Source organism: Petaurus breviceps, unplaced genomic scaffold (genome assembly GCF_028583685.1).
Source record: "Petaurus breviceps papuanus isolate PSGF00001 unplaced genomic scaffold, PetGlider_PUasm1.0 90639, whole genome shotgun sequence".
Taxonomy (NCBI): domain Eukaryota; kingdom Metazoa; phylum Chordata; class Mammalia; order Diprotodontia; family Petauridae; genus Petaurus; species Petaurus breviceps.
In genome coordinates, this window is record NW_027187296.1 from 5,747,376 (window position 1) to 5,760,019 (window position 12,644).

The 12,644-nt window shown below is 38.5% G+C and overlaps 1 protein-coding gene across 1 annotated transcript in view; it reads left to right on the forward strand.

Moving 5' to 3' along the window:
• Positions 1–12,644, forward strand: part of ALG5 (ALG5 dolichyl-phosphate beta-glucosyltransferase) — a 54,132-nt gene that overhangs the window by 909 nt on the left and 40,579 nt on the right. Inside the window, exons 2-3 of the mRNA XM_069064660.1 lie at positions 4,999–5,170; positions 12,567–12,613. Coding sequence (XP_068920761.1) covers positions 4,999–5,170; positions 12,567–12,613 — 219 coding nt within the window. The remainder of the gene's footprint in view (positions 1–4,998; positions 5,171–12,566; positions 12,614–12,644) is intronic.

Consider the following 12,644-nt stretch of genomic DNA (forward strand, 5'->3'; position numbering starts at 1 on the left):
TTTGTACTCCCTACTCTGATAGAATAGATACTTCTAATGAATTAGGAAGAATTTTAAAGAAAATTTGGGCCCATTTTTGAGTAATAGATGGTACAGAATTGAATCTTCCTAAAGAACAATATTCTTGGCAGTGTGTTTAGTAAATATTAGCAACTTGGACTTCTCAGTTCTCTCTTTCCAGTGTAACTAGAAGATTTCCTCACTCCATGAAGCAATGTACATAATTATTGCCTTAGTATCTTGGGACTTGTCTCTGGGTAAGAGATGAATTCTAGCAGATCATTTTGTTGAATTAGGCAGTACTAACTTTTTCCGGATAGTTTAGCCATATCTATTTTGGAGCTAGGAAGAATCCAGCATTTGCCCCTCTCCTCAAATGGAAATTGTCAAACATTGAAGAATGAAATTCAACAAGCACTTAGTAAGCATCATGTGTACTATGTGTGCTATGTCCTAAGAAAACAAAGAGGGGTAAAATCATTTTTATTGTAGAACTTTAATAATAACTGGAGCAGAAAAACCATGGTATTGCCTCAGCTAATGACATGTAGGGAGACAACCACTTTTTCCTTCCACAAAGTTCTCAGGCCCATTTCCCCTCAGGAAGGGGCCCAGGAAAACAGTGAAGGAACAGAGATTGGTTACAGAAGAGAAGGATTCTGTCCTCTCTGTCTTCTGCTGCTAGGGATCCTCCTGTTCATGGTTGAGAAAGGCAGGTGGGACCAGGAGAAGATAAGGGAGTAGTAGCATTACTAGTCTTGGGGGAGATGGTACACCACACAACTGCGAGAACATGCACTCTGGACTGGACACAGACTAACGAAATGCCCCAGAAACATGTTAAGCTTGACGTGTTTAAAACTGAATTCAGTAACTTTCTCCATAAACATTTCTCTCTTACAGTCTTCCTTATTTAGTTTAAAGGTACCATCCTTATGGTTTCTCAGCTTCATAATCTTGGCATCATCCTTTCCCCCTTACTTGCCTAGACCCCACATATCTAGTCAGAAAAGGCCAAACTTGCCTTTTCTGCCTTTACAACATATGTCACATCTGACCCCTTCATTCAAACAGCTACCTTCATTGTTCCCCTAGATATCTTCTCATATTGCTTCTGTGTTGTGCTATTCACTAAAACCTAGCTTGCTCCATAAGATGCTGCATTTTCTGACACTCTTTCCAAATCTGGCTGTGACATTTTATGTCACAACCCCAGATATTCAAGGCCAGGAGGAAGAATTGGCGTATTCCTTGCTTCCTAGTATCCTCTCTTCCATTGTCTCTCAACAGCTAGCTCTTTTTCCTGTAAGGTTCATTCTGTCATGTCTTATCCTTGCGGCTGACATCTCTGGAACTCCAAGTCATTCTTCCTTCTCCCTAGTAAGTTCAGTGCCTGACTCATAGACCACTTCATTCCAATGCAACCCCACATGACTCCCCAGTTCTTCTACCTCAATTCCCATGATCTGTCTCCAGTTTATTTCAGTTACACACAGAAGTGTTCATACTTTAGCTGAATTTATTCCAGTTCAAGAATCTCTAATTATGACTCTTCTGTCAAGAAGCTTATATCCAATTGGGAACTTACATTCAGTCCATGTCATAAGTTATATAGATTAAAATGGATAAACCTTAAAGCTATGAAAACAGTATTTGATATTTAGGTCATTATTTCTTCTTTTTTTTTTTTAAATCAGTTGGGGTTAAGGAACCTGCCCAAGGTTACACAGCCAGTTATTTTGTGTGGGTGTTAAATATCTGAGGCCAGAACCAATCCCGGGTTCTCCCGACTCCGGAGCCGGCGCTCTTACTGCACCACGTGGCCACCTCTAGGTCATTATTTCTTGATCAAACGAATCTAGACAAAGCTGATTGATTCAGCAAAGCAACTGTTCAGTGTACATCGTCATTGTAGGTGCTGGGATTGTGGTCTAAAAGCTTAGTCGTGAATCAGTGGTTATCATTCAGGCAATCGAGGCAACAGCGTACACAGTGGAAACACATTCTGGTTTCAGATTTCACTTTTGATATTTGGCAAGTCACTTAGCATCCTTAGGCCTCAGGGACTTAGGTTAAATGGTCTAGGTGCCACTAGATGGAAGTGGAGGGGAGAATACATTCCCAAGTATGAAGGAATATTGTGTACAAAGACATGGAGTGTTATGTATGAGGAACAGCAAGTAGGCCAGTTTTGCTACACAGAGTATATAAGTAGAAATTAATGGCATTAAATGACAAGCTGCGGAGTTTACATTTTAATCTAAGGCAATAGGGAACTGTTGAATCTTAAGTAGGAGAGTGATATGGTCAGATCTATATTTTAAGAACATTATTTTGGAAATAAATGTGGAGGCTGAATTGAATAAGAGAAAGACTGGAACCAGGAATTCCAGTTAGGAAGCTACTGCAAAAGTCCAGACAAGAAGTAATAAGGGCATGAACTAGATAGATAGATGGAAGTAGAAAGCATGGAACAGATGCCAGAAATGTCAGACGTGGAAATGACAAAATTTGAAACTAACTGTGTGAGAGTGGGAAGGGAGAGAGGAATCAAGGATGGCCCTGTGTTACAAGAAGGATGATGGTGCTTTTGACAGAAACAAAAGAGAGGTGAGTTGGGGTGGGAGGGATGGCAGGGAGGAAGGGAGAAAAAAATAATGAGTTTTAATTTGGACATGCTGAGTTTGAGATGCCTATAGTCATCTAGTTCAAATTGTCCAGGAGGCTGTTGGTATTGTGGGACCAGGAGAGAGACTGAGGATGAAAATAGAAATCTGAAAGTCACCTGCACAGAATGGTTAATTGAAGCCATGGAAGCTGATTAAATTGTTGAGAGTGAAGAAAGGAGACCCTATGACAGGGTCTTTGGGTGTACCCACAGGCAGAGAGAGGGACATGAATGACAGTACAGCAAAGGAGACTGAGATAAGAGTAGTGATGGGTAGCAGTATCAACAGGGAACATCACAGAAACCCAGACAGGAGGGTATTTCCAGCTATACCAGAAGGGGTGGTCAGCAGTAGGATGTGTTCCAGAGAAGCCAAGAAGGATGAAGACTGAGAAAAGAAAGGAAAGGAAAGAATAAAAAAAATAGCTCAGGGTTTCAAGCCTAGGTGCTTAGAAAGTATGATAGTGCCAGTAACAAAATGTGGAAACTTGAGTGAAGAGACAGTTACTCAAAGGGATTCAGTAAATTCAATTCAGTAAATCTATTGAGTGTCTACTATGTGTACTCTGCTGAACTCTGGGCATGCAAAAAAGAAATGTGACCCAGATCTGCCTTCTTCCAGGGAGCCAAGTATCTGATGAGTGGGTGGAAGGATAAACAAAATCCTGCAAGAGTAAGTTAGAGTAGATAAGTACAAAGATGATGTCTAAGCAGAGGACCAGAAAAATTTTGAGGAGGCAGAGGGCACTTTCACCTGCCCTCCAAGCAGGACAGGAATCAGGGAAGACTTCAAATAGAAGATATCTGCAAAGTTAGTTATTAAAGGAAGGGGAAGTGTTTCAACAGATGGATATGGTCAGAGGAGGGACAGAAGCCTATTCCAAGTATGGGGGTGGTATGAGCAAGGACACAAAGTAGCTCCATCCATAGAATACATGAAGAAAAGTGATAAAAGATGTAATTGGACAGGTAGGAGGGAGCCAGCTTATGAGCAGACTTGAACACCAGAGTTAGAAGGGAGCCACTCAGGCCTTTTTTAAAAATTTATACATAGGAGTGTTATAGTAATCATAGCATAGCATTAGATCACTTTGGCAGTGGTGTGGAAGATGGATTAGAAAGTGGTTTGACTGATTATGAGAAGACCAGTTAGGAAGCAGTTACAATAATTTAATCAAGGAGAGAGTACCTGAGTTAGGGTGGTTACAGTAGAGTAGAGGAAGGGCCAAATGTAAGAAATAATGTGGAAGTAGAATGAGAGGACAAGCCAACTAATTGTATATGTGAATAAGAGGCAGAGGAAAGTCAAAGTGACTCCCAGGTGGAAAACTTAGGAGCCTGGGAAAATGATGGTGGAAGGATTACAGTTGTTCTTTGAACCTGGTCATTGGTAAAGAGTAGAAGTAAAAAAGTGAGGAGGGAAGAGTAAGTCCTCCAAACATTTCCAGGTAAGATACTTAGAACTAAAAGGTGGCATTTTGGAGCTGGAAGTAGAAGAGAAAAACAGCAGTAGTAGTGTCCAAAGGGAAAAGGGCACCAAGAGCAGTTCTTTTGGATGGTGGCAGCAGCAGTATATCTAAAACCTTTTTGGGCGGTGTATTGGCATCTCCATAATTTCCTCTGCAGCTAGAAGGTGCAATGGATAGAGCTCTGGATCAGAAAGACCTAGGTTCAGTTATATGCTTCCTAGCTTTGTCACCTTGAAAAAGTAATTTAATTCTGACTGCCTCGGTTTCCTCATCTGTAAAATGGAGATAATGGTAGAACCTACCATCTAGGGTTGTGAGGATAAAGTAATATTTGTAAAACACTTTGAAAATATTAAAGCACTCTGTAGATGTTAGTGATTATTACTGTTGTTGTATCACTGTTAAAGAATCCCAGAGGGGGGGAGGCCAGGTGACTCAGTGAGTAAGAGCACCGGCTCCAGTGTCGGGATGACCTGGAGATCGAATCCCGGGCTCAGACACTCAGCACCACAACCAGAAATAACTGGCCGTGTAACCTTGAGCAAGTTACTTAACCCTGATTGCTTAAAAAAAAAAAAAAAAGAACTCTAGTTCTAAACTACTAAACAAAATATTTATCTCTAAAAAGATATGTTGCACATTTAAGTTTGTGTATAAAAATAAAACAGACTGAACTTTATTTAAAAAAAAAGAATCCCAGAGTGAAGGGCTAGTCTTTATTTCAGTTTTATACATCCCAACAGAATACCAGAATTGTGTAGCCATATTCTATAAAAACAGATTATGGAAACTTTAACTGTACCAAACTTAACAAAGAAAGACCAGAGTGTATTTAACTATATGTTTTTATTCTATTTTTAGCTTTCTTTTGTTGCATTTCTATCCACTACCAAAATTCCAGACATTTTCTGGCACAAGGAAGAGAGTTTCTTTTTAAATGCAGCTGGCAAGAAAGAAACTTTACCTACTATACATGACTCACCAACTAAGCAGTTATCCATTGTTGTGCCTTCATATAATGAAGAAAAACGGTGTAAGTACAATTTGGTTTTGATAGTGGGAAGGAACTTGGGGTGGAAAGAACTTTTGTGTCCTGTCATTTGATTTCACTGTTTTCTAGAATGTCAGTAACTAATAGGCAACTATAAAATGGTTATTAAACAGTATGAAAGTTTTACAGAACGTCTCTTTCACTGAAATTATTTTTAAAGGGGTTCCTTGAGATATTATTTGCTTCAGTTTTCCTATTCTCATAGTTAAATGAATAATAGAGATTTGAATTGCCATTCTATCTGTAGCACTGTGCTAAAAGACACTGGACATGGGAGTATGACTTGTTCCTGCCTTTCAGATTCTGGCATTCTAGTTAGAAACACAAGACATGAACACTGAATTGGCATAAGGGCTGAGCCTGTGATTTCATTGGTATAAGGAACTCCCAAGAAAGGAAACTCCCTCTACCAATTCAGATCCAAACACCTTATCTGCATCATATCTTCTTCATTGCTCAGATTATGGAGACATTAGACTATTTGCCCAGAGTAGCATGGTCAGTATATGTCAGAGGTGAAACTTGAACCCAAGTCCTTCTGTTATACCAGATTGCCTCCCTTAAATAATAAAGTAAACTAAATTCAGCAAACGCCTATTAAGCTGTCTTGTTTGTAAGACATTGTGCTAGACCAACATATAAAATGCAATATATAAAGAGATAGATTTCCCAGTGAGAAAACCAGTTTGGCTAGTTATTGCTGGAGACCATTGGGAAGTAAGTAAGAGCCAAATTTATCAGGCTTTGAATGTTAAGCTGAGGAGTTGAGTCTATCAGAGTCATTAAAGGATTTTAAGCAAGTTGCCTTCATGAAATTGACATTTTAGGAAAGTAAAACTGGTATCAGTGTAGGACAGAGTGAAGGAAATTGAGACCAGAGGCAGGAATACCAGTCAAGAGGCCATTAAAATTTTATAGTTGTAAAATCATTAGTACATGGACTAGGGTGATGATAGTTGAAATAGATATGAAGGGACTGGTATAACGTAGAAGGAAGAGTACGGAACAGCCAAAGATCAGTATATACTGAGTACCTCCAGTGTGCTAAGTACTGAGCCGGGGGGGGGGAGGGGGGGGGGGGGTATTATAAGCATAAGTCAGCAAAAGAATTGGAATACTTTTGATTAAATCAGGAAAGGGACTTTTTCAAGAATGATGTTCTCGGAACTTTCATGTTTCCTGCAAGATTCTCTACAATATCTCCAAAGAAAGAGAAACAGACATAGGAAGCAGCACTTGGAATAGGCTCTAAACTCAGGAAAGGTAACATTTAGACAAATATGTCTCTTCAGGCAGAAGACTCTTAAGATAGAGTGAAGAGCAGGAAACTTGAATAAATAAAAGAAATTTGATATGAATAGGTAGTAAAGATGGTTTTCATGGCAAGTGTAATTTCATACACGTAAATTGGATTCATATCCTTGCTCTGACATTAATTGGCTGTATGTTCTTAGTTAGGTCATTTCCCCTCTCAAGGTCTGAGCTTCCTCATCTTTAAAAATGAATGGTTTTAGACCACTCTGCCTCAGATCAAACAACAACTGGATAGGATTGTGCTCAGTTCTTAGCACCACATTTTAGAAAACACATTATTCAGCTAGAGCTAATCCACAGGAAGACTACCATAACTGTGAAAGACTTCCAGTACATGCCATATAAATAATTATTGTGAGGGAATATCCCAGTCTGTCGTTTATGTCAGTCAATCAGCTATTAAACATTTAGTAAGCACCTACAGTGTGAATGCTAGAGATACAAAGAAAGATAAATGACAGTCCCTGATGTCAGGTAGCTCAGAGTCTCATGGGAGAGACAACATACAAACAACTATGTTAAGACAAGATATAATTATAGAATAAAATGGAAATAATGAGCAAAGGGAATGTAGGAGGATTGGGAAAGGTAGGTGGAGTAGATGTAGAAGGTAGAATTTTAGATGAGATTTGAAGGAAGCCAGAGAATCCAGTAGAGATAAGGAGGAGAGTATTTTAGTCATGAGAGGCAGCCTGGGAAAATGCCCAGAGTCAGGAGATAACGTGTCACTCAGTCATAGAGTACGTGGGAGGGTCTAAGAAGACTGGACAGTTGGGATAGGAGCAAGTTATGAAGGACTTTGAATGTCAAACAAGGTTTTATATTTGATCCTGGAGATAATAGGGAGCCACTGGAGCTGATTGAATGAAAGGGTGCCGTGATTAGACCTGCACTTTAGGAAGATCACTTTGACCACTGAGCTAATGATAAACTGGAGTGAGGGAAGAATATAAGCATGGGGGATAAGCTAGCAAACCATTCTGATGATCCAGGCTTGAGGTGTTGAAAGACCTGTATCAGGCCAGTGGTAACATGAGAGGAGAAAAGATAGTATATATGAGAGATCTTATGAGGAAAGAAACAACAAGACTTAGAAGGAGTGGAATATGGAGGGAGAGAGTGAGGAGTTGAGGATGGCACCTAGGTTGTGAGCCTGAGTTACTGGGAGGATGATAGTCCTCTGGATAGTAATAAGGAAATTAGGAAGAAGAGAGGGTTAGAAGGGAAGATGAATGAATTCACTTTTGGATATGTTAAGTTTAAGATGACTGAGCTCTGTAGTTTGAGATTTCCAATAGGTAGTTAGAAATGTGAGAGTAGGGGTCAAGGGAGAAATCAGAACTGGACAAACAGATCTGAGAATCATCCACTTAGGATTAATAATTCAATACATAGTTGTTGATGAGATCACCAAGAGAAATAGTATAGAGGGAGAAGAGAACAGGGGGCCTAACACATAACTTTGGGGGGACACTTTGGTTAGCTAGATGAAGATCCAGCAAAGGAGACTAAAAAAGAGTGGTCAAAGGTAGGAGGGAAACCAGGAGAGAAAAGCATCAGGAAAACCTAGAGAGAAGAGATTATAATGTACACACGGGTGATCAGCTTCAGAGAGTGAAGAGTTAGAGGAAAGGAAGTGGAGGCACTTGACTTTGGCTAGCAGGAATGGATGGATCAAGTAAAGGGTTATTTTTGTTTGCTTGTTATTTTTTTATAGAATGGAGAAAACATGAGTTGTGTAGGCAATAGAGAAGCAGCCAGTAAACAGAAAAAAATTGAAGGTAAACGTGAGTGGGGATAATAAAGGGGTCAATATGCTGGAGAAGATGGGATGGAATGGAATCACTTGTGTATGTAGAGGGGTTTGCCTTGGCAAGGAGAGGGCTTCGTCTTAATGTGAAACAAGTGAAGGAGGAGATAGAAACTCATCTAAATAATGTGAACAGAGGAGGAGGAAGAGGGGAGGAGAGGAAGCTCTCAGCAAATGGCCTGTTTTGTCTGTGAAATATGAGGCAAGGTTCTCAGGGTAGAGGATTGAAGGAGACAGCTGAGCTTTACACTATTACCATGGAGGTGTGATGAGGCTGATGAAACTTGCCTCAAATCTTTCATCACTCCAGTCCATGTTCCACACAATTTTCAAAATTATTTTCTTTGAGTGCAAATCTGCTATGTCACTTCCTAACTCAGTAAACTGCAGTGGTTCACTGTTACCTCTAGGATCAAGTATACACTCTTCTGTTTGTCTTTTAAAGCCTATCTTTTCCAGCCTTCCCGTGTACTACAGTCTAATAAAATTAGTCTTCTCTCTGTTCTTCACAAATAGAACTCTACCTTCTATCTCTGCGCCTTTGCATTGGCTGTCCTTCATGTCTGGAATACCAATTGCCCCTCACCTCCACTTCTTAGAACCTCTCATTTCCTTCAAGACACACAGATCAAGACTCCCCAGTTGTTAGGACTGTGTCCCACGTAACTACCTTTTATTTATTCTGACTATACTTACATGTCAAGTCAACAAGCATTTATTAAGCACTTAATATGGAATTACAAATGCAAGCAGAAAGACAGTCCCAGTCCTCAAGGAGCTTACATTCTAATGGGGGGAAGATAGCACATAAAAGAAAGCTGAAAGCTGAGAGGAGTTGTGAAGGCAGGGACATGGTAGAGAAAGTCCTGTCGAGAGGAATCGGGCATTATAACCTGGAGAAGAATGAAGACAAGGTTGACCTGGGCCTCCCCCTTTAAAACAAAGATTCTGGGAAAAGTGGCCAATCAAAAGGAGCCCCATCCCTTTTCAGAACTTTCCTAAGTCATCACCTGAGTTTACAAACTTGGTATTATTTTTGGCTCCCTTCTCCCCACCCCCTACCTCCCCAACCTCTTATCCCATGTAGAATAAAATCCTGTGTTTTAGGCACAAGCCTGAAAGAAACATTTTTTAAAAATTAATCTTGATTATTTTCATTTAAGATTTTCTGCTTAGATTGTATCAAAGACTGACAGAGGCACTCTGATTCTGAAACTCTTTACTCTTAATCATTTCTGAGTTGCCTTTCTAGCAGTCCCTGACTATAGACATGATTCCGCAATGAGATAAAAGAAAGTTATAATGTTCAAGGTGAAAGTCACTTAAAATTTTGTTTGCTTTGTAAGTCACTAACTTTTGGAATGCCTTCCCAAAACCATCCAGTCCCTTTTTGAACACTCTTTTCAAGGATTTTCAAAGTAAACCAAAAAGTATTCCCCATCTTCTACAGAAAACCTTTCCCAACTCCCCTTAATTCTAGTGCCTTCCCTTTCTTAATTATTTCCTGTTTATCTGGTATATAACTTGTTTGTAAGTGTTTGCTTGTTATCTCTTCCATTAGATTGTGAGTTCCTTAAGGGCAGTGACTGTCTTTTGCTTATTTGTATCCTTAGCTCGTAGCACAGTGCCTGGCCATAGTAGGGTTTTTTTTTTTTAAGCAATCCGGGTTAAGTAACTTGCTCAAGGTTACACGGCCAGTTATTTCTGGGTGTGCTCTTACTCGCTGAGCCACCTGGCCGCCCCTGCGCAATTGGGGTTAAGTAACTTGCTCAAGGTTACACGGCCAGGTGTCATAGTAGGTTTTTAATAAATGATTTTGACTGACTGACTGACTAATTTATGGCTTAAAAGAAACTTCGCTTTCTTTGGTAGATCATTACCCCACTCTGGTCTAGGGGGTTTGGTCAAGAACTCTTTGCCCTTATAAGATCACCATCCTAATTATTTCAGAGAGGAGTTATTCCTATACTGATTTGGGGAGAAAAAAAGGCAGACATTTCAAAATTTATGAAAAAGAAGGCTTCTCCTTTAGAATAGTCCAAAGACTAAGATAATTTTAAAATGTTTTCATAATATTCCTAAAGGGGGCTCAAGGGAAAAGCTTTAGTCTGCTTCCAAACCCACATTTCTAATTAGTTGCTATATCTTGTTTCTTCCTCCACAACATCCATCTCCTCTCTAGTTATAAGGACACCACCCTATTACTAGCCCTCACTCACCTCTTATCTGGACTATTGCAATAACCTCATAATTGCCTCTATTCCAAGTCTCCCTAATCTAGTCTGTCCTCCTTACCACTAACAAGTGATTTCCCTAAACACAGATCTGGTCATGTCCCACTTCTACTCAATAAATGCCAGTGATTTCCTTTTACTTTTTGATGCCGTTAGTATCAAATATAAATTTCTCTTTAGTTCTTGGCAAACTAAACTACCTTTATAACCATATTATATATTCCTCCCCTTCCTAACCTCTATTCCAGTCAGTCTGACTGTTTTTGTATTCCTAATTTACTGTCTTCCACCATTCACCTCCATGAATGCAATGTTCTCTCTCCTCACTAACACCTCTTAGAACTCCTAATTTCTTTCAAAACTCCACTCATATACTACCTTTCCTGGTTCTACTAGCTTCTACTCTCTTCCTCCTCAAAATTACTGTATCTTATTTTGTGTATACCTATACACAGAAATGTTGTTTCCCCCTATAGAAAGTAAACTTTTTTTTTTTAAGCAATTGGGGTTAAGTAACTTGCTCAAGGTTACTCTACCAGGTGTTTCTGGGTGGGTGCTAAGTGTCTGAGCCCGGATTTGATCCCCAGGTCATCCTGACACTGGGGCCGGTGCTCTTACTCACTGTGCTACCTGACCGCCCCGAAAGTAAACTTCTTAGGGAAGGAGCTGTTAAACTTTTGTTTTTGTATGCCCACCTCCTGGTAACACATAGTTGGTGCTTGTTGGTTAATATTATTACAAAGAAAATTATATAGATGTTAATTTTTATTCTCTAGGGTTTGTTTTTTTTACTATATAGAAAGATCATATTAACATGAACTCATGTATACGATAGGTAGAAATTAGTAGGATAAAAATAAATAATATTTTGATATCCACAAGTAAGGATAGCTATTAGTAAATTCATTTTTTTTAATGTGTTTTTATAGATGCCTTTTTTTTTTGCATCATTACAGTTTCTCCTAATATCAACCCACCTCCTCCCAAAGAGCTATCTCATACAACAAATATTACTTTTTTACAGAGAGAAAAAGAAGAGGATAAAATGAGCATAACTGATCAATACATTTAAAAAGCCTGAATGTACATTTGTGGAGCAGTTCATTAACATTTTATTTAGAGTTGTATTGTGAGGAACAATCATTTATTTTCTTTAGATCTGCTACTTTGAATCTATGACCAATATGAAATAGGGTATCTATTAAGGAATATAAAAAGAATGTTTTTATGAAATTCACATGTATTATCTTACTGATTGTCTATGATGACTAACAAACTAAGAACTACCTAAAACAACTGATTACAACTAGTGAAAGAAGCATTAACTTGACCCTAATTAAATTTCTAATAATTTCCTTTTAATTTTACTTTATTTATCCTTGCTAGATAAATTATATGCAAGTCAAAAATAAGCCCATTTTAGCAGAAAAAGATAGAGAAATAGGCATAGAGAAGGGAGAATTCTGTACGCATACTGATACTTTGGGAAAGATAGATACTTTGTAAAGATTTTATATTTCAAAATAATTCTTTTCAAAAATTTTACAAATATTAAGTGCCTATTATGTGCAAAGCACTTTGATAGATTCTGGGGATACTAAGGCAAAAATAAAGCAATTCCTGTCTTGAACAAGTTTATGTTCTCCTAAATCAAGAATTTTTACAATCTAAGGAGAACAGCATTTCCTAATGATTATTTAACATATATTTTATTTGAGTGAAGATCCTTTAGCATGATTTAGTTATAGGAAAACTTCTTACTTCTCTTGGTGCCTACAACGTATCCACTAGCAGAAGGTAGATTTTTACCTAGTAGCAAGTTAGTTAACAATAGGTTCTTCTAAGATCCTCTTTTTCCAAACAGGTTAATTTATGACAGCTCATCTTCCAGTTTATTTGTGAGCATAGTACTTAACTAGATATTGTTAGTTGTATTAAAGACACACATAAAGCTATTACAAACTTATTGACTTGGTAAATAATTTTGGGAAGCAATATATAACTACTTTTTTTTTTTCAGTGCCTCTGATGATGGATGAAGCTCTGGGCTATCTAGAGATGAGACAGGTAAAATATTTTCTCATTCAAAACATAAGGT